General features: G+C 37.8%; 1 protein-coding gene across 1 annotated transcript in view; it reads left to right on the top strand.

Moving 5' to 3' along the window:
* Window positions 1–21,352, top strand: part of GOLGB1 (golgin B1) — a 113,724-nt gene that overhangs the window by 40,636 nt on the left and 51,736 nt on the right. Inside the window, exons 7-8 of the mRNA XM_059388333.1 lie at window positions 13,958–14,360; window positions 15,591–15,700. Coding sequence (XP_059244316.1) covers window positions 13,958–14,360; window positions 15,591–15,700 — 513 coding nt within the window. The remainder of the gene's footprint in view (window positions 1–13,957; window positions 14,361–15,590; window positions 15,701–21,352) is intronic.

Here is a 21,352-nt window from a genome sequence, read left to right as displayed (position 1 = left end):
TTATCTTTGTGTATGGTGTAAGAGAATAGTCGAGTTTCATTCTTCTATACATAGCTGTCCAATTTTCCCAGCACCATTTATTGAAGAGACTGTCTTTTTTCCACTGTGTATTTTTTCCTGCTTTGTCGAAGATTATTTGACCATAGAGTTGAGGGTCCATATCTGGGCTCTCTACTCTGTTCCACTGGTCTATGTGTCTGTTTTTATGCCAGTACCATGCTGTCTTGGTGATCACAGCTTTGCAGTAAAGCTTGAAATCAGGCAATTTGATGCCCCCAGTTTTGTTTTTCTTTTTCAACATTTCCTTAGCAACTCGGGGTATCTTCTGGTACCATATAAATTTTAGGATTGTTTGTTCCAGCTCTTTAAAATATGCCAGTGGAATTTTGATTGAGATGGCATTGAAAGTATAGATTGCTCTAGGCAGTATAGACATTTTAACAATGTTTATTTTTCCAATCTATGAGAATGGAATGCTCTTCTATCTTTTTATGTCTTTTTCAATTTCTTTCATGAGTGTTCTGTAGTTCCTCGAGTACAGATCCTTTACCTCTTTGGTTAAGTTTATTCCCGGGTATGTTATGGTTCTTGGTGCTATAGTAAATGGAATCAATTCTCTAATTCCCCTTTCTATATTTTCATTGTTAGTGTATAAGATAGCAACTGATTTCTGGACATTGATTTTCTATCCTGCCACATTACTGAATTGCTGTATGAGGTCTAGTAGTTTGGGGGTGGAGTCCTTTAGGTTTTTCATATAAAGTATCATGTCATCTGCGAAGAGAAAGAGTTTGACTTCTTTGCTTATTTGAATACCTTTTATTTCTTTTTGTTGTGTGATTGCTCTTGCTAGGACTTCTAGTACTATGTTGAACAACAGTGGCAAGAGTGGACATCCTTGTCGTGTTACTGATCTCAAAGGAAGACTGTCTGCTTTTCCCCATTGAGAATATATTCGCTGTGGGGTTTTCATAGATAGATTTAATGAAGGTGAGGAATGTTTCCTCTATCCCTATACTTTGAAGCGTTTTAATCAGAACAGATGCTGTATCTTGTCAAATGCTTTTTCTGTGTCAATTGAGAGGACCATGTGCTTCTTTTCTCTTCTCTTATTGATTTATTCTATCACATTGATTGATTTGTGAATGTTGAGCCACCCTTATATCCCATGGATGAATCCCACCTGGTCATGGTGGACAATCTTTTTTTTTTTTTTTTTTAAATTTTTAAAATGTGTGTTTAGCGTAACAGTATTCATTGTTTTTGCACCACACCCAGTGCTCCATGCAATACGTGCTCTCTCCAGTACCCACCACCTGGTTCCCCCAACCTCCCACCTCCCACCCCTTCAGCCCCCTCAGATTGTTTTTCAGAGTCCATAGTCTCTCATGGTTCACCTCCCCTTCTGATTTCCCTCAACTCCCTTCTCCTCTCTAACTCCCCTTGTCCTCCATGCGATTTGTTATGCTCCACAAATAAGTGAAACCATGTGATAATTGACTCTCTCTGCTTGACTTACTTCACTCAGCATAATCTCTTCCAGTCCCGTCCATGTTGCTACAGAAGTTGGGTATTCATCCTTTCTGATGGAGGCATAATACTCCATAGTGTATATGGACCACACGTTCCTTATCCATTTGTCTGTTGAAGGGCATCTTGGTTCTTTCCACGGTTTGGCGACCGTGGCCATTGCTGCTGTAAACACTGGGGTACAGATGGCCCTTCTTTTCATGACATCTGTATCTTTGGGGTAAATTCCCAGTAGGGCAATTGCAGGGTCATAGGGAAGCTCTGTTTTTATTTTCTTGAGGAATCTCCACACTGTTCTCCAACGTGGCTGCACCAACTTGCATTCCCACCAACAGTGTAAGAGGGTTCCCCTTTCTTCACATCCCCTCCAACACATGTTTCCTGTTTTGCTAATTTTGGCCATTCTAACTGGTGTAAGGTGGTATCTCAATGTGCTTTTAATTTGAATCTCCCTGATGCCTAGTGATGATGAACATTTTTTCATGTGTCTGATAGCCATTTGTATGTCTTCGTTGGAGAAGTGTCTGTTCATATCTTCTGCCCATTTTTTGATATGATTGTCTGTTTTCTGTATGTTGAGTTTGAGGAGTTCTTTATAGATTCTGGATATCAACCTTTTGTCTGTGCTGTCATTTGCAAATATCTTGTCCCATTCCGTGCATTGCCTCTTTGTTTTGTGGACTGTTTCCTTGGCTTTGCAGAAGCTTTTGATGATGAAGTCCCAAAAGTTCATTTTTGCTTTTGTTTCCTTTGCCTTTGGAGACATATCTTGGAAGAAGTTGCTGTGGCTGATATCGAAGAGGTTACTGCCTATATTCTCCTCTAGGATTCTGATGGATTCCTGTCTCACGTTGAGGTCTTTTATCCGTTTTGAGTTTATCTTTATGTACGGTGTAAGAGAATGGTCTAGTTTCATTCTTCTACATATAGCTGTCCAGTTTTCCCAGCACCATTTATTGAAGAGACTGTCTTTTTTTCCCACTGTATTTTTTTCCTGTTTTGTCAAGGATTATTTGACCATAGAGTTGAAGGTCCATATCTGGGCTCTTTACTCTGCTCCACTGTTCTATGTGTCTATTTTTATGCCAGTACCATGCTGTCTTGGTGATCAGAGCTTTGTAGTGAAGCTTGAAATCAGGTAACATGATGCCCCCAGTTTTATTTTTGTTTTTCAACATTTCCTTAGCGATTCGGGGTCTCTTCTGATTCCATACAAATTTTTGGATTATTTGCTCCTGCTCTTTGAAGAATACCGGTGGAATTTTGATCGGAATGGCATTAAAAGTATAGATTGCTCTAGGCAATATAGACATTTTAACAATGTTTATTCTTCCAATCCAAGAGCATGGAATGGTCTTCCATCTTTTTTTGTCTTCTTCAGTTTCTTTGATGAGTGTTCTGTAGTTCCTCAAGTACAGATCCTTTACCTCTTCGGTTAGGTTTATTCCCAGGTATCTTATGGTTCTTGGTGCTATAGTAAATGGAATCGATTCTCTAATTTCCCTTTCTGTATTTTCATTATTAGTGTATAAGGAAGCTACTGATTTCTGCACATTGACTTTGTATCCTGCCACGTTGCTGAATTGTTGTATGAGTTCTAGTAGTTTGGAGGTGGAGTCTTTTGGGTTTTCCATATAAAGAATCATGTCATCTGCGAAGAGAGAGTTTGACTTCTTCGTTACCAATTTGAATACCTTTTATTTCTCTTTGTTGTCTGATTGCTGTTGCTAGGACTTCTAATACTATGTTGAACAAGAGTGGTGAGAGTGGGCATCCTTGTTGTGTTCCTGATCTCAATGGGAAGGCTGTGATCTTTTTCCCATTGAGGATGGTATTTGCTGTGGGTCTTTCATAGATAGATTTTATGAAGTTCAGGAATGTTCCCTCTATCCCTGTACTTTGAAGCATTTTAATCAGGAATGGGTGCTGGATTTTGTCAAATGCTTTTTCTGCATCAATTGAGAGGACCAATGTGGTTCTTCTCTCTTCTCTTATTGATTTGTTCTGTCACTTTGATTGATTTGAGAATTTTGAACCATCCTTGTAGCCCAGGAATGTATCCCACCTGGTCATGGTGGACAATCTTTTTAATGTACTGTTGAATTCTATTTGCTAGGATCTTTTCGAGAATGTTGGCATCCATATTTATCAGGGATATTGGTTATTTGGGATATTGGATATTTCATTATCAGGGATATTGAAATTCTCCTTTTTGGTGGGGACTTTGCCTGGTTCTGGGATCAGGGTAATGCTGACTTCATTAAAAGAGTCTGGAAGTTTTCCTTCTGTATCTATATTTTGAAACACCTTCAAGAGAATAGGTATTATTTCTTCTTTGAATGCTTGTTATAATTCTCCAGGGATCCATCAGGTCCTGGGCTCTTGTATTTTGGCAGGTTTTTGATCACTGCTTCACTCTATTTACTAGATATTGGTCTATTCCAGTTGTCAGTTTCTTCCTGATTCAGTTTTGGAAGTTTATCGTTTTCCAGGAATGCACCCATTTCTTCTAGGTTGCTTAACTTACTGTTGTCTAACCGTTGATGAGAATTTCTGATGATTGTTTCCATTTCCTTGGTGTTAGTTGTGATCTCTCCCTTTTCATTCATAATTTTATTAATTTGGGTCCTCACTCTTTTCTTTTGGATTAGTTTGGCCAATGGTTTATCGAACTTAATGATCTTTCAAAAAAACAGCTTCTAGTTTTGTTGATATGTTCTACTGTATCTCTAGTTTCTATCTCATTGATCTCTGCTTTAATCTTGATTAATTCCCTTCTTGTTTGTGGTGTTGGCTTAATTTTGTTGTTGGTTCTCCAGTTCTTGAAGGTGTAGAGATAGCTGCTGTGGTCTGGATTTTTTAGTTTTTTTGAGGGAGGCTTGGATGGCTATGTATTTCCCCCTTAGGACCGCCTTTGCCATATCCCATAGGTTTTGGACTGAAGTGTCTTCATTCTCATTGGTTTCCAGGAATTAAGTTCTTTGATTTCCTGGTTGATCAAAACCATCTTAAGCAGGGTGGTCTTTACCTTCCAAGAGTTTGAATTCATTTTTAAGCCTTCTTGTGGTTAAATTCCAATTTCAAAGCATTATGGTCTGAGAATATACAGGGAATAATCTCAGTCTTTTGATATCGGTTGAGCCCTGATTTGTGACCTAGCATGTGGTCTATTCTGGAGAAGGTTCCATTTGCACGTGAGAAGAATGATTATTCTGTTGTTTTAGGGTAGAATGTTCTGTATATATCTATGAAGTCCATCTGGTCCAATGTGTCATTCAGTGCTTTAGTTCCCTTACTGATTTTCTGCTTGGATGATCTGTTACTGAGAGTGGTATGTTAAGATCCCCTAGTATTAATGTATTCATATCAATATGACTATTTTGATTAACAGTTGTCTTATGTAGTAGGCTGCTCCTGTATTGGGGACATAAATATTTACAATTGTTAGATCGTCTTGGTGGATAGACTCTTTAAGAATGATGTAGTGTCCTTCTTTATTTCTGACTATAGTTTTTAGCTTAAAATCTAATTTATCTGATATGAGAATCACTACCCCAGCTTTCTTTTGAGGCCCTTTGGTATGAAAGATGCTTCTCCATCCCTTCACTTTCAGTCTGGATGTATCCTTAGGTTCCAGATGGGTCTCTTACAGGCAAATATGGACCGGTCCTGTTTTATCCAGTCTGCAACACTGTGCTGTTTTATGGGAGTATTTAGGCTGTTCACGTTGAGAGTGATGATTGAAAGATATGTTTTTATTGACATCATGTTGCCTGTGAAGTCCTTGTTTCTATGGATTGTCTCTGTAGATTTCTGTTCTGTGACACTCTTGGGTTCTTTCTTCTTTTATAGAGGCCCGGTTACTATTTCTTGCAGTGCCGGCTTGGTGGTCACATACTCTTTTAAACCCTGCTGGTCTTGGAAACTCTTTATCTCTCCATCCATTTTGAATGTCAGCCTTGCTGAATAAAGTATGCTTGGCTGCATGTTCTTCTAATTAAGTGCCCTGAATATGTCTTGCCAGCCTTTTCTGGCTTGCCAGGTTTCTGTGGACAGGTCTGATGTTATTCTGATGGGCCTTCCTCTTTATGTAAGGAATCTCTTCCCTGATTTCCTCTCAAAAGCTCTTGTCTAAAATTATGATTTGTCAGTCTTATAGTCAAGAGCCTCATAGTCAAGTGCCTCAAGGTCTTTCTAGATTTGTTGATCTTTGGGGGTGTTCTTTCTACCCCTAGGACACAAACACTGGTTCCATTCCCCAGATTAGAAAAATTTTCATGGAAAATTTGTTTAACTATATCTTCTAGTCTTCTTTCCTTCTTCTCCCCCTCAGGGATACCAGTAATTTTGATTTAGGAACATTTCATGACATCATTTATTTTCCTAATTCTGTTTCCATGGCTTCTAAACTGTTTGTTCCAGGCCTCCCCCTGATCCTTTTTCTCTATCAGTTTGTCCTCTAGAACATTAATTCTGTCTTCTGCCTCAGTTACCCTAGCTGTTAGAGTATTTAGATTAGATTGGATCTCATTGATAGCATTTTTAAAAAAATTAGTAGTGTTTTTTTTTTCCTGGGTGTGGGATACATTGATGTTTGTTATACTGTTTTTTTTTAATTTTTAAATTTTTTTATTAACATATAATGTATTACTAGCCCCAGGGGTACAGGTCTGTGAATCGCCAGGTTTATACACTTCACAGCACTCACCGTTAGCACATACCCTCCCTAATGCCCATAACCTAATCACCCTTTCCCTACCTCCTCCCCTGGCAAATTTCAGTTTGTTTTGTGAGATTAAGTCTCATGGTTTGTCTCCCTCCCAATCCCATCTTATTTAATTTATTCTTTTCCTACCCCCCAAATCCTCCACATTGCCTCTCCACATCCTCATATCAGGGAGATCCTATGATAGTTGTCTTTCTCTGATTAACTTATTTCGCTCAGCATAATACCCTTTAGTTCCATCCACAGTCTTCACAAATGATAAGATTTCATTTCTTTTGATGGCTGCATAGTATTCCATTGTATGTATTTACCACATCTTTTTTTTTTTCATATTCATGTTTTATTTATTTTTTTCATATTCCTGTTTTATTTTTTATAAACATAAAATGTATTTTTATCCCCAGGGGTACAGGTTTGTGAATCGCCAGGTTTACACACTTCACAGCACTCACCATAGCACATACCCTCCTCAATGTCCATAACCCCACCCCCCTCTCCCAAACCCCCTCCCCCCAACATCCCTCAGCTTGTTTTGTGAGATTAAGAGTCCCTTATGGGGGGCACCTGGGTGGCTCAGTGGGTTAAGCCTCTGCCTTCGGCTCAGGTCATGGTCCCGGGGTCCTGGGATCGAGCCCCGCATTGGGCTCACTGCTCTGCAGGAAGCCTGCTTCCTCCTCTCTCTGCCTGCCTCTCTGCCTACTTATAATCCCTGTCTGTCAAATAAATAAATAAAATCTTTTTATTTATTTATTTATTTAGCTAGCTGTTTTTAGATTTATTTATTTATTTATTTATTTATTTATTTATTTATTTAACAGAGATCACAGGTAGGCAGAGAGGCAGACAGAGAGAGAGGAGGAAGCAGACTCCCTGCTGAGCAGAGAGCCAGATGCGGGGCTCGATCCCAGAACCCTGAGATCATGACCTGAGCCAAAGACAGAGGGTTAACCCACTGAGCCACCCAGGTGCCCCAATAAATAAAATCTTTAAAAAAAAGAAGAGTCACTTATGGTTTGTCTCCCTCCCAATCCCATCTTGTTTCATTCATTCTTCTCCTACCCCCTGAACCCCCCATGTTGCATCTCCACTTCCTCATATCAGGGAGATCATATGATAGTTGTCTTTCTCCGAATGACTTATTTCTCTAAGCATGATACCCTCTAGTCCCATCCACGTCATCGCACATATTACCACATCTTTATCCATTCATCTGTCAATGGACATCTAGGTTCTTTCCATAGTTTGGCTATAGTGGACATTGCTGCTATAAACATTCAGGTGCACGTGCCCCTTCGGTTCACTACGTTTGTATCTTTAGGGTAAATACCCAGTAGTGCAATTGCTGGGTCATAGGGTAGCTCTATTTTCAACTTTTTGAGAAATCTCCATACTGTTTTCCAGAGTGGTTGCCCCTGCTTTCATTCTCACCAACAGTGTAGGAGGGTTCCCCTTTCTCCACATCCTTGCCAGCGTCTGTCATTGCCTGACTTATTAATTTTAGCCATTGTGACTGTTGTGAGGTGATATCTCATTGTGATTTTGATTTGTATTTCCCTGATGCCAAGTGATGTGGAGCACTTTTTCATGTGTCTATTGGCCATCTGGATGTTTCTTTGCAGAAATGTCTGTTCATGTCCTCTGCCCATTTCTTGATTGGATTATTTGTTCTTTGGGTGTTGAGTTTGCTAAGCTCTTTATAGATTTTGGATACTAGCCCTTTATCTGATAGGTTGTTTGCAAATATCTTCTCCCATTCTGTCAGTTTTCTTTTGGTTTTGTTAACTGTTTCCTTTGCTGTGCAAAAGCTCTTGATTTTTATGAGGTCCCAATAGTTCATTTTTGCCCTTGCTTCCCTTGCCTTTGGCGATGTTCCTAGGAAGAAGTTGTTGTGGCTGAGGTCGAAGAGGTTGCTGCCTGTGTTCTCAAGGATTTTGATGGGTTCCTTTCTCACATTAAGGTCTTTCATCCATTTTGAGTCTGTGTTCATGTGTGGTGTAAGGAAATGGTCCAATTTCATTTTTCTGCATGTGGCTGTCCAATTTTCCCAACAGCATTTGTTGAAGAGACTGTCTTTTTTCCTTTGGACATTCTTTCCTGCTTTGTTGAAGATTAGTTGACCATAGAGTTGAGGGTCTATTTCTGGACTCTCTGTTCTTTTCCATTGAGCTGTCTGTTTTTGTTCCAGTACCATACTGACTTGATGAATACAGCCTTGTAATAGAGCTTGAAGTCTGGAATTGTGATGCCACCAACTTTGGCTTTCTTTTTCTTTGTTCCTCTGGCTATTCGACGTCTTTTCTGGTTCCACATAAATTTTAGGATTATTTGCTCCATTTCTTTGAAAAAAATGGATGGCATTTTGATAGGGATTGCATTAAACGTGTAGATTGCTTTAGGTAGCATAGACATTTTCACAATATTTGCTCTTCCAATCGATGAGCATGGAACATTTTTTCATTTCTTTGTGTCTTCCTCAATTTCTTTCATGAGTACTTTATAGTTTTCTGAGTATAGATTCTTTGCCACTTTGGTTAGGTTTATTCCTAGGTATTGTATGGTTTTGGGTGCGATTTTAAATGGATTGACTCCTTATTTCTTTTTTCTTCTGTCTTGTTGTTGGTGTATAGAAATGCAACTGATTTCTGTGCATTGATTTTATATTCTGAAACTTTACTGAATTCCTGTACAAGTTCTGGCAGATTTGGAGTGGAGTCTTTTGGGTTTTCCACATATAGTGTAATATCATCTGCAAAGAGTGATAATTTGACTTCTTCTTTGCCGATTCGGATGCTTTAATTTCTTTTTGTTGTCTGACTGTTGAGGCTAGGACTTCTAGTACTATGTTGAATAGCAGTGGTGATAATGGACATCTCTGCCATGTTCCTGACCTTAGCAGAAAAGCTCTCAGTTTTTTCTCCGTTGAGAATGATATTCACAGTGGGTTTTTCATAGATGGCTTTGATGATATTGAGGTATGTACTCTTTATCCCTACACTATAAAGAGTTTTGATCAAGAAAGGATGCTGTACTTTGTCAAAAGCTTTTTCAGCATCTATTGAGAGTATCATATAGTTCCTGTTCTTTCTTTTTATTAATGTATTTTATCACATTGATTGATTTGAGGATATTGAACCAAACTTGCAGCCCAGGATAAATCCCACTTGGTCATGGTGAATAATCCTTTTAGTGTACTGTTGGATCCTATTGGCTAGTATTTTGGTGAAAATTTTCACATCTGTGTTCATCAAGGATATTGGTCTGTAATTCTCTTTTTTGATGGGATCCTTGTCTGGTTTTCGGATCAAGGTAATTCTGGCCTCATAAAATCAGTTTGGAAGTTTTCCTTCCATTTATATTTTTTGAACAGTTTAGCAGAATAGGTATGTATTCTTCTTTAAATGTCTGGTAGAATTCCCCTGGGAAGCCGTCTGGCCCTGGGCTCTTGTTTGTTTGGAGAATTTTGATGACCGCTTCAATCTCCTTAATGGTTATGGGTCTGTTCAGGTTTTCTATTTCTTCCTGGTTCAGTTGTGATAGTTTATATGTCTCTAGGAATTTCTCCATTTCTTCCAGATTGTGAAATTTGCTGCCGTATAGTTGCTTATAATATGTTCTTATAATTGTTTGTATTTCTTTGGTGCTGGTTGTGATCTCTCCTCTTTCCTTCATCATTTTATTTATTTGGGTCCTTTCTCTTTTCTTTTTGATAAGTCTGGCCAGGGGTTTATCAATCTTATTAATTCTTTTAAAGAACCAGCTCCTAGTTTCGTTAATTTGTTCTATTGGTTTTTTTTGTTTGTTTGTTTCCATTTCCTTGATTTCTGCTCTGATCCTTATTATTTCTCTTCTTCTGCTGGGTTTAGGCTTTCTCTGTTGTTCTTTCTTCAGCTCCTTTAGGGGTAGGGGTAGGTTTTGTATTTGAGACCTTTCTTGTTTCTTGAGAAAGGCTTGTACTGCTATACATTTTCCTCTCAGGACTGCCTTTGCTGTGTCCCACAGTTTTTGGACCGTTGTGTTTTCATTATCAGTTGTTTCCATGAATTTTTTCAATTCTTCTTTAATTTCTTGGTTGACCCATTCATTCTTTAGAAGGATGCTCTTTAGTTCCATGTATTTGGGTTCTTTCCAACTTTCCTCTTGAGTTCTTGCTTCAGAGCATTGTTGTTTGAAAATATGCAAAGAATCATCCCAGTCTTTTGATCCTGGTTGAGACCTGATTTATGACCCAGGATGTGATCTATTCTGGAGCATGTTCCCATGTGCACTAGAGAAGAATTTATATTCTGTTGCATTGGGATGGAATGTTCTAAATATATCTGTGATGTCCATCTGGTCCAGTGTGTCATTTAAGGCCTTTATTTCCTTGTTGATCTTTTGTTTGGATAATCTGTCCATTTCGGTGAGGGGAGTGTTAAAGTCCTCTGCTATTATTGTATTCTTGTCAATGTGTTTCTTTGATTTTGTTATTTGGTTTTTATAGTTGGCTGCTCCCATGTTAGGGGCATAGATATTTACAATTGTTAGATCTTCTTGTTGGGCAGACCCTTTGAGTATGATATGCTGTCCTTCCTCATCTCTTATTATATATAGTCTTTGGCTTAAAATCTAATTGATCTGATATAAGGATTGCCACCCCAGCTTTCTTTTGATGTCCATTAGCATGGACTTTAAATCTGGAGGTGTCTTTGGGTCTGAAATGGGTTTCTTGTAGACAGCATTTTGATACTTTTTTTTTTTAATCCATTCTGATACTCTGTGTCTTTTGATTGTGGCGTTTAGTCTATTTACATTCAGGGTAACTATTGACAGACATGAATTTAGTGCCATTGTATTGCCTGTAAGAAAAGAAAACAGAGGTATATGTATGAAAAAAGTTCAAGTTAAAAGGTTATTATAGTATATGTTATACTGAACCTCTATTGTAATGGTAAGTAGGTTAAAAAAAGAACAAGAATAATGAGAACGAATTAAAAATAAAAGTTGTTTCTATGAAATATACAGGTTTTTGGCGCAATATATTGTTTCCACCCATATTGGCATTTTACAGTTTTATGGTGACCCTGTGGTGGTTGTCCTCTTGTTCTTTTGGCTGGCTTTCTGGGGTAGGGGACTGCTGTGTTGTTTTTCAGTCAGTCTTGCTTGGGTTGAGTCCTCCTGCCCCTGGTCAAGGGGCTGGGCTCTGTGGAAACCAGTTTTTCAGGCTTTTATTCTCTGGAGGGTTTTTTTTCTTTGGCGGCTTTTTTGCAGGCTTTTTGGAGGTTTGTTGGAAAGCAAACTGTACCCAGACCTCCGTCTCAGAGAGAAGGTGGTCCAGAACACACAGACTCCTCCTCTGCAAACTCCGCTGAGTCGTGCAGCCTCCCACAGGCAGACCACATCCCCAAACACTGTCTCAGGTTGCCTGAAGTGCCCACTTGTCTCTGCACCCCTGTACCCCTAAAACCATGAGCGATATTAGTCCAGGGAGCCCACTTCTGGTGGCTGCCTTCACTGGGACTACTATCTGGGGTCCAGACCTCAGGCTGCCACCACAGAGATTGCACTGAGTTCCTTCAGCCCTGGCTGGGAGAGTCCAGACCATTGTCTGGTCCTAGAGACTGCTGTCTAGCGCCTGCATGGAGCTTTCTCGGGCACTGGCAGGGAGTGGGTCAGACCCCAGTTGCAGAGTGCGCAAAAATTCCTGGGAGCACAGGCTGGCACTGTCACCAGACTCTCTCATGTGGGGGCAGGAGTGTGCCCAGCTGAAGCGTGGTGCAATCCCTGCAACCCTGGGGGCTCCGCTGCACTCTCTCTGGCATGGATGGTTGCTGGTGGTGGCTGTTCTGGGACCGTGGGCTTAGGCTGTGCCTGTACTGCCCGATAACCCCAGTTGCCTCTTAAGATCTTTTACTCTTTTTGAGTGCTTTTAACCGGACTCTCAGTCAATGCTGGTCCCCATCACAGGACACTTATATTGGGGTATTACTTTAAAATGGGTTGCTTCTAGTGGCTCCCTCCCCTTCTGTTTATCTTCCTATATTAGTCCAATTGTTCCCACTCTGCTTTACCTCTCCACTGGTGTCTTCTGCCCTGTAGAGATCCAGAAGTGTATAATCCTACATCTCGGGCTGCTTTCGTGGGTGTTCAGAGTGTTCTCGTAGATAATTAGCTTATTTTAGGGGACTGGTTGAAATGGGGGTCTCCTACTTTTCCGTCATCTTGCCCCCTCCAGAGATAGAATCTTAAGTAGTCTCCACTCCCAGGGCAGAGTTTGACATGGGGCTCGATCTCACACCTCTGAGATCATGAACTGAGCCAAAACCAAGAGTCTGATTGAGCCCCCCAGGTGTGCCTTCCATCCCCCATTTCCACTGTAGTTTCCAGGCAGCATGTATAAAATCATGTCTTCTGAGCATTGATGCCATTTATTCATCCTTTCAACAAATATCCTCTGCTTAAGTGGTGGTGATACAGTGATAAGAAAGACAGATACCGTTCTTTCCCTGACAAAGCTTGTATTTCACATCTTTCATTGTGACTGTTTTTCTTTGTGCTTTTAGGTCAAGGGTCCTAGTTTCTCTAGAATGTCATTCTGTCCTCCTCTAGTGAGTTTTCCTTCGTGTCGTTTTGCTCCTTTACTATCTTGATTGGTTCTTGTGCTTTATGTACTATCCCTTGTTTGTTTTTGTTGATTCTCTGTTGGTGTGAAGTAATTCACCATGCAGTATTCCTCAAATCTAAAGTGATCAGACACTGATACTCCAAAATCTTAAGCTCAAGTATCCTATCCCAGGCTGTATCCCATCCTGTCGTTCCCTTTCTCAGTCCGTCTTGACCTTCATTCTCATTAAGGTCCCTTGATCCTTTCACTTTGTTCCTTTGGTATGTTAGTTCTTTCTTGGCCTCTCTCCTTTCCCCGGCTGCTGTTGCCTCATGTTTGACCATTTGGACTAGTCTTTCATCAGCCCTTGGATTCCCTGTGTTTTTGTCTCATCACATCCAAGAAGCCAAGTACTAACATGGAATTGGTGCTGCAGCCCCCATTCTCTGCTTGTTCATCTGGGTGCTGCATGCTGCTGGAGATGGGCAGTCATATCCTTGATTTTCAACTGTCTTTGAGGAATTTCTTCCATAGAAACGTTGTCCTGTATCTCCCATCCTAATAAGACCTATATCCTGATCCCAAGGCCCTTATTTAGCTGTCAGACAGTGCCTCTTACTAGATAGTTACTATATAAATAGTTATAGCTATGTGACTTTTGGCAAACTTCCCTTCTTCTCTGCTCCTGCTAATACCTTGTAAGTATCTCTTTACAAGGCCTCTACGATTTTTGAATTATAATTAGCTGGTTAAATATGACTGTCCAACTGAACTCTGAGTCCATGAGGGCAGGAACTGCATTCATTCACTCTTTATTGAGCAACAGGTACTCAGTATGACATATACTATGCTAGATGCGGGAGAACAATGATGATAAAATAAAGTCCCTTCCCTTATTGAACTTATTTTGTAATGGGAGAGATAGGAAGTAAGAGATAGTGGCACAAATAAGTATGTGTGAATATAAATTGTTAAAAGTGTGAAGAAGTGAAAACAGGGTCTTACGCAATTGTAGGTTTGGTCGTGGGTGTCTTGCCCCAGGCTTCACGCAGAAGAGGCACTTCACTATGCTTATGAAAGAATGAATTTATGGCTCATGAGGATTTGCCTTTTTTTCTTAGATTCTCTCTCAGCAATTACAGCAGATGGAAGCTGAGCATAATACTTTAAGGAGCACTGTGGAAAAAGAAAGACAAGAGTCCAAGATTCTGATGGAAAAGATGCAACTTGAGGTGGCAGAGAGAAAATTAGCCTTCCATAACCTCCAGGAAGAAATGCATCATCTTCTGGAACAGCTTGAGCAAGCAGGCCAAGCTCAGGCTGAACTACAGTCTCGGTACAGTGCTTTGGAACAGAAGCACAAAGCAGAAATGGAAGAGAAGATCTCTCACATTTTGAGTCTTCAAAAGACTGAGCAAGAACTACACTCTGCTTGTGATGCTCTAAAGGAGGAAAATTCAAAGCTTGTCCAAGATAAGAGTGAACAGGCAGTTCATTCAGCCCAGACCATTCAACAACTGGAAGGTCAGTATTTGATTGCCTTTCAAGTCCTCTTGTTTAGCACCTGAGTGGCTCCTATTTACAAATTTCTGGGATCTGTTAATGACATGATTTGCTCATGTCAATTGAATAAGTAGAAGAAATAAGAATTCATCTTTTTTGAACTCATTGTCATTTGTCCTTTTTCTGGCTGAAGGTATAATCTGGCTTAGTATTATAATCATTATGGTCATTATAATGTCTCCTAGATTAGAAAGAATGCTATGTGAAAAGTGACCTCCATCTGAAGGGGTCAGTGACTGAAATGAGTAGGATTTGAATTGATTTTTGGAAAACTCAGGATAGATCTAGGTACATAGGTCAGGAGACTGAATTGAATGGAGTCATCCTTACTTCTAAAGATGGATCTAAATACCTATAAGTGATAAACTCTTTTTAAGGAAAACTTTTATCCTTTAAGAAGGTTTAATGAAAAGTAATACAGGTGTACCTGGGTGGCTCAGTTGGTTAAGCATCTGACTCTTGGTTTCAACTCAGGCTCTGATCTCATGGGTTGTGGGATTGAGTCCCACACTGGGCTCCACGCTCAGTATGGCATTGTGGCATCTGCTTGGGATTTTCTCTCTCTTCTCCCTCTGTGCCTCCCCCACCAGAGTGCACATGCTTTCTGTCTTGGTCTCTCTCTCTCTCTCAAATACATAAATAAATTTTAAAAAATAAAGTAATACATGCCTCTAATTTAATTTAATTCTGATAGAATGTTTAAAGGAAAGATTTCAGAAAGGGTTAAGTTGAAGATCTCCATTGAGGAACTAAACATTAACCAGAAAGCCTTGGGGGATATTATGTGGAAACAGTATATTATATGAGCACATTGTCCTCTTATCTGGACTATGTACATGTTTAGAGTTGTGCTATATTATCTTAGTGGGATTCATAATGCTTCATTGAAGAGTGAAGAAAATAAAATTTAAAAATACTAAAGGCATTTTCAAGGGGGAAAGGAAAAATGACTTTGTGAAAAATTCTAAGACCATTTATTTGACCTTTTAAGGAAGAGGTTTACTGAGATGGCCTTTGGTCCTTCAGAGCATTTAAACCGTTAAAAACTGTTGTTAAAAACATGTTGTCATTGGTATCATAGTTTTAATTAAGAGTGAATAGCATGTGGTGGTATCTCTATAAGGTAATAGCTTATCAAGTTTCAGACTTGCAGCAGAGATCATTTCTATTTATTTACTTTCTTTTCCTTAGATCAACTCCAGCAAAAATCCAAAGAAATTAGTCAATTTCTAAGCAGACCAACATTGCAAAAACATGAAACAGCATCTCAGACTTCTTTCCCAGATACTGAGGATACACAGGTAATTAAATGTATACTTTTAATAATGAGTATGGTCTGTTAATATCTGCTGTATCATACTTGGGTGCTTTAATGAGAATATATTCCAGAAAGTAATATAGGCTTGCTTTAATCCAGAAAATGTTATGTCTTTTATGCCTGATATGATGCTTTTTTGGAGTTGATTCCATTTGAAAGCAGTCTTGAAAAACATTAATTTGTGTCTCAACAATGATTAATGAAAAAAAAAATAGATAACAATCACCATGATCTCAGGAGCCTTTCTGATTCTAAGGTATTAAAATTCTGTTTTGAAAACAAATCATTGTTTTTGATCTTGTAATCAGTTTTCTCAGCTGAGAAGTCAGTTTTGTTTTTGGTAGACCGAGATTTGATCCACTTTAATGCACATAATTCAGTCTAACCAGACTTTAAAGTCTATTATAGAAATCATAATCCTCCCATTAATTAATTAAAAGTAAAAGCTTTAATTGCCAGTTAGCTGTTGTTTGGCCAGTATATTCTCTTTTCCTTCTCTAAAAATCTCCATGGGAAGCTAGATTATAATCACCAGAAGGCTGCTTATTCAGCATGATTATCAGAACAAAGAGATTTGTTTGATGATCTTAATTGGCTAGTGTCAAGCTAGGATAGCTGGATTTATTCATGTCCCTTATAAGATGGACAAAACTGACATACATTATGACCTGCAGAATTCCATGGTCCCTGGGCAGTACTGTGCATTGATAAAAATTTTTTGCTCCCTGGTTTCTAGCATCTAGACTTTCCAATCTCTTCTATTCTCAAAATCACAACTTTTTCCTCCAATGTTTAAGAACAGTTTTCAGTAATTGCAAAAAAGGTTGAAAGAATTTGATACTGAACATCTGTATACCCACTATCTAGATATTCTGTCAACATTTTACTATATTTGCTTTATTAAATATCCATCCATTTATCCATCCATCAATTCATCTTATTTTTTTGTGTTTCACAACAAGTTGTAGACATGAGTACCTTTTTCAGCATGCATATATCATTGACTAAATTTTAATATTTATTAATAGTTCTTTTTCTTTGAAGTAAATTTTATAAAACATGAAATGTACAAATATTAAGTATACCTTTCACTGAGTTTTGTCAAATGCATAGACCTGTGTTATCCAAATCCCCGTCAAGATATATCACTATCGCCCTACAAAGTATCCTCATACGCTTTCACAGCCAATCACATCCTAACCTTCTAGAGCTGACCAATGTTCTGTTTTTTTCACCATGGGTTAATTTTGCCTTTTTACAACATCATATAAATGTAATCACACAATATAAATGCTCTTTTTTGTGTAAAGCTTCTTACACTCAGCATGTTTTGAGTTTCATCCAAATTGTTGCATTTATCATAATGTACTGTTTTATATTGCTGAGAAGTACTCCATTTTGTGAATATACTGCATTTTCCTTTGCATGATTGTGCTGTAATTTCTTGTTGATGAATACCTGGGCTTTTTCATGTTTTGGCCATTATGTTTTAAGTTTTTTTTTTTAATTTTTTATTTTTTATAAACATATATTTTTATCCCCAGGGGTACAGGTCTGTGAATCACCGGGTTTACACACTTCACCCATTATGAATTAAGCTGCTATAAGCATTCTTTTATACAAGTATTTGTGTGGACATGTTTTCAGTAAATACTAGTTGAAGAATTGCTGGCCCAGAGAGTATGTATTTAGTTTTATAAGAAACTGGAAGATCATTTCCCAAAGTTGTATTATTTTATATTCCCACCTAAGATACCTCAGAATTCTAGTTGTTCGACATCTTCTCCAAGATTTGATATTGTTAGTTTAAAAAACTTTAGCCATTCTAATGGGTACATGGTGGTATCTCATAGTTTTAATTTTCATTTCTCTGATGACAAATGGTGTTGAACATTTTTTCTTGAGTTTCTTAGCCATTTGTATGTCTTCTTTTGAGGAAGTGTCTTTTCAAGTCATTCCTCTGCATAAAAAATCAAGTTCTTTGTCTTTTAAGGATCAAATAGTAGGGATTCTTTATATATCCTAAATGCCAGTTTGTTTTCAGATCTGTTTGGTGACTGTTTTCTTCCACACTATAGCTTGCCTCCTACTCACATTCTTCATGATGTCTTTTAATTAGCAGACATTTTATAATTTTGATGAAGTCTATTATTTATCAGTTTTTTATGGATGTCATTTTTCTGTGTCCTAACTATGAAACCTTTGCTTAATGCCATGTCATGAAGAATTTTCTCTTGTGTCCTTCCACAGCTTTATGGTTTTTAATTTTCCCACTTAAGTCTCAACCTAACATAAATTTTTGTGTGTAGTGTAAGGTAAGGATCAAAGTTTATTTGGATTGTTGACAGTTTTTGGCGATCATAAATAAAGCCTCTGTGAATATTCTTTTACAAATATTTGTTTGGACCTATGCTCTCTTTGTTCTCAGTAAATATCTGCTAGTGCAATGCTTGGATCATACAGGTTTTTGGGAGGTTTTAAGATCCTGCCAGACTGTTTGCAAAGTGGTTGTACCATTTTCCATTCCCACCACTAGTGTATGAGAGTTACAGGGATAAGCCTCACTTGGTAATGACATATTATCCTTCTATTTTGTTGAATTACATTTGTTAAAATTTTGTTTTAAAGTTTTGCATCTGTGTGCATAAGGAATGTTTGTCTGTTGTAGTTTTTTGTAATTTCTTTATCTGGTTTTGCCGTATGAGTAATGCTAGTCTTTAGAATGAATTGGGAAGTATTCTTTCTCTTCAGTTTTTTGGGGAATATTTTGTGTAGACTGGGTACTATTTTCTCCTTAAATGCTTTGTGGAAATTCACCAATGAAACCATCTAGTCCTAGAGTTATCTTTGTGGGTGCATTTTTCTTTACTAATTCCATTTGTAGCTATATGGTTATTCAGGTTATCTGGTTTTTTGTTTGTTTGTTTTGTTTTGTTTTTTTACTGAGCTTGGTGTTTTATATCTTTTAGGGAATTTGTCCACTTATCTAAAGTGTCATATTTATAGGAATAAAGCTGTCCACAATAATCCCTTATTATCCCTTTTAATATCTGTAGAACTATGGTGATGTCAGCTCTTTTATTCCTGATATTTGTAATTTGTGTTTTTTTCTTACACAGGTTAGACTGCCCAAAGGTTTACTGACTTTACTGATCTCAGAAAACCAGCTTTGGTTTCATTGATTCTCTGTTGTTTTCTGTTTTCTATTTTATTGATATCTACTTTAATCTTTATTGTTTCCTTTCTTTTTTTTTTTTTTTTTTTCTTTGGTTTTTTTTTTCCCTTTTTTTTGCTTTTTCTTTTTTTTTTTTTTTTTTTTTTTTCCTTAGCTTCTTAAGGTTGAGGCTGAGCCCCCTGGTTTGAGAACTTTCGTATTTCTGACATAGGTGTTTTGTACTATAAATTTCTCCCTATGATCTTCTTTGGCATATCCCACAAATTCTGTTGTGTTTACATTTTCACTTAGTTCAGAATACTGATTTCCTATTTGATTTTTTCTTTGCCTTGGGTTATTTAGTTTCCAGATATTTGAGGGTGATGTGCCCAGAACTCTTTCTATTACTAATTTTTATTTTAATTCTTTTGTGGTCAGAACATACTTCACATGACTTGAACCTTTTAGAATTGATTGAGACTTTTATGGCCCAGAATGTTGTCTTTTTTGGCAATTGTTCTTTGTGTACTTGAAAATAATGAATACTTTGCTGTTACGGGCTGGAGGGTTCTATAAATGTCAATCATGTAAGGTTGGTTGATAATGTTATTCAAATATACTACATCTTATTTTTCTGCTCGTTCTCTCAATATTAAAATATCAGTAGTTGTGGACTTATCTATTTCTCCTGTTCTGTCAGGTTTTACATCATATAATTTCAAGCTGTTACCTTGGCTTAAACATTTAGGAATTTTAGGTCTTAATTAACTGACCCGTTTATCATTATGAAATGACCCTCTTTATATCCCTGATGACATTTGTGACACTCTTTGCTTTGAAATGTCCTTTTGTTTGATATTAATATAGCTACTGAACTTTTTTTTTTCCCCAAGATTTTCTTTATTTGAGAGTGAGAGAGCGAGAGCACAGGCAGGGCAAGGGGCAAAGGGAGAAGCTGACTGATCTAACCTGGCACCTGACTTTTCTTTTTACTGGTGTCAACGATACATCTTTTTTTCATTCTGTTATTTTTAATCTGTTTGTGTTTTTGTATTAAAATGCATTGCTTGTATGCAGCACAGAATTTTATTCTGCTTTTTACCAAGTCTGTCAGTTTCTGCCCTGTAAGTTGCAGTGTTCAGACCATTTACATGAGCGTTACTGATTTAATTTTAAAAAGTCTCTCACTTTCTTTTTGTTTTCTTTCTTACCAACTGTTTTATCCTTTTTTAAAAAAATAGGGTGAGTGTTTGTTATAATTTTTTTTCTCTTCTTGCAGGTTATTAGCTAAATTCTTTGTTTTGTTATTCTAGTGGTCACATTATGGATTGTAGTCTGTATCATAGTTTACCTTCAAATAATATTATGCTGCTTCATGTATAGAATAAGAACGTTATACTCACATCCTTGCATTTCTTCACTTCTGGTATTTATGTTACTATTGTTTACTCACATATATATTATAAACAAAAAATACAAAAGTATAACATGTACAAATAAATGGTTACTTAAGTGGTTATTTATTCAATTATTTTTTAAAGACAGTAAACTATTTAACTGTCAATACAGTCACCATTTCTGGTACTTTTTATTCTTTAGGGTAGATCAGGGATTGGCAGTCTATTTCTGCAAAAGGTTGAATAGAAAATATGTGGGCTTTTGGGGCCAATATAGTCTTTTTTGAGCTATTCAACTCTGCCATTATAGAGCAAGAACAAACATAAAGGTAAACAAATTGTTGTGATTGCCTTCCAATAAAACTTTACTTCTAAAAACATGTAGAAGGCCTCAAAAATGCTGAACCCTGGTAAAGTTTCATATTTCCATCTGATATTGTTTTCTTTTTGCCTGAAGGATGTCCTTTAACTTGCATATGTGTTCGTGCCTGTGTGTACATGTGCATGATGGTGCAGGTCTGCTGGTGATGAGTTCTTAAAGCTCTTATATGTCTCAAGACATCTTTATCTCTCCATTGTTGAAGATATTTTTGCTGACTACAGAGATCTACATTGATCGTTTTTTGTTTGTTTGTTTTTTCCAGTGCTTCAAGCCTGCTACCCTACTGTCTTTTTTCTTGCATTTTGCTTTTTTTTTTTTTTTTAATAAACATGTATTTTAATCCCCAGGGGTACAGGTCTGTGAATCAGCACTCACCAAAGCACATACCCTCCCCAATGTCCATAACTCCACCCCCCTTCTCCCAACCCACCTCCCCCCAGCAACCCTGAGTTTGTTTTGTAAGATTAAGAGTCACTTAGGTTTGTCTCCCTCCCAATCCCATCTTGTTTCATTGATTCTTCTCCTACCCACTTAAGCCCCCATGTTGCATCACCACTTCCTCATATCAGGGATATGATATGATAGTTGTCTTTCTCTGCTTGACTTATTTCGCTAAGCATGATACGCTCTAGTTCCATCCACGTTGTCGCAAATGGCAAGATTTCATTTCTTTTGATGGCTGCATAGTATTCCATTGTGTAT

Source organism: Mustela nigripes, chromosome 2 (genome assembly GCF_022355385.1).
Source record: "Mustela nigripes isolate SB6536 chromosome 2, MUSNIG.SB6536, whole genome shotgun sequence".
NCBI lineage: Eukaryota > Metazoa > Chordata > Mammalia > Carnivora > Mustelidae > Mustela > Mustela nigripes.
The sequence above is the reverse complement of the archived record's forward strand: the minus strand, read 5'-3'. Positions and strand labels throughout refer to the sequence as shown.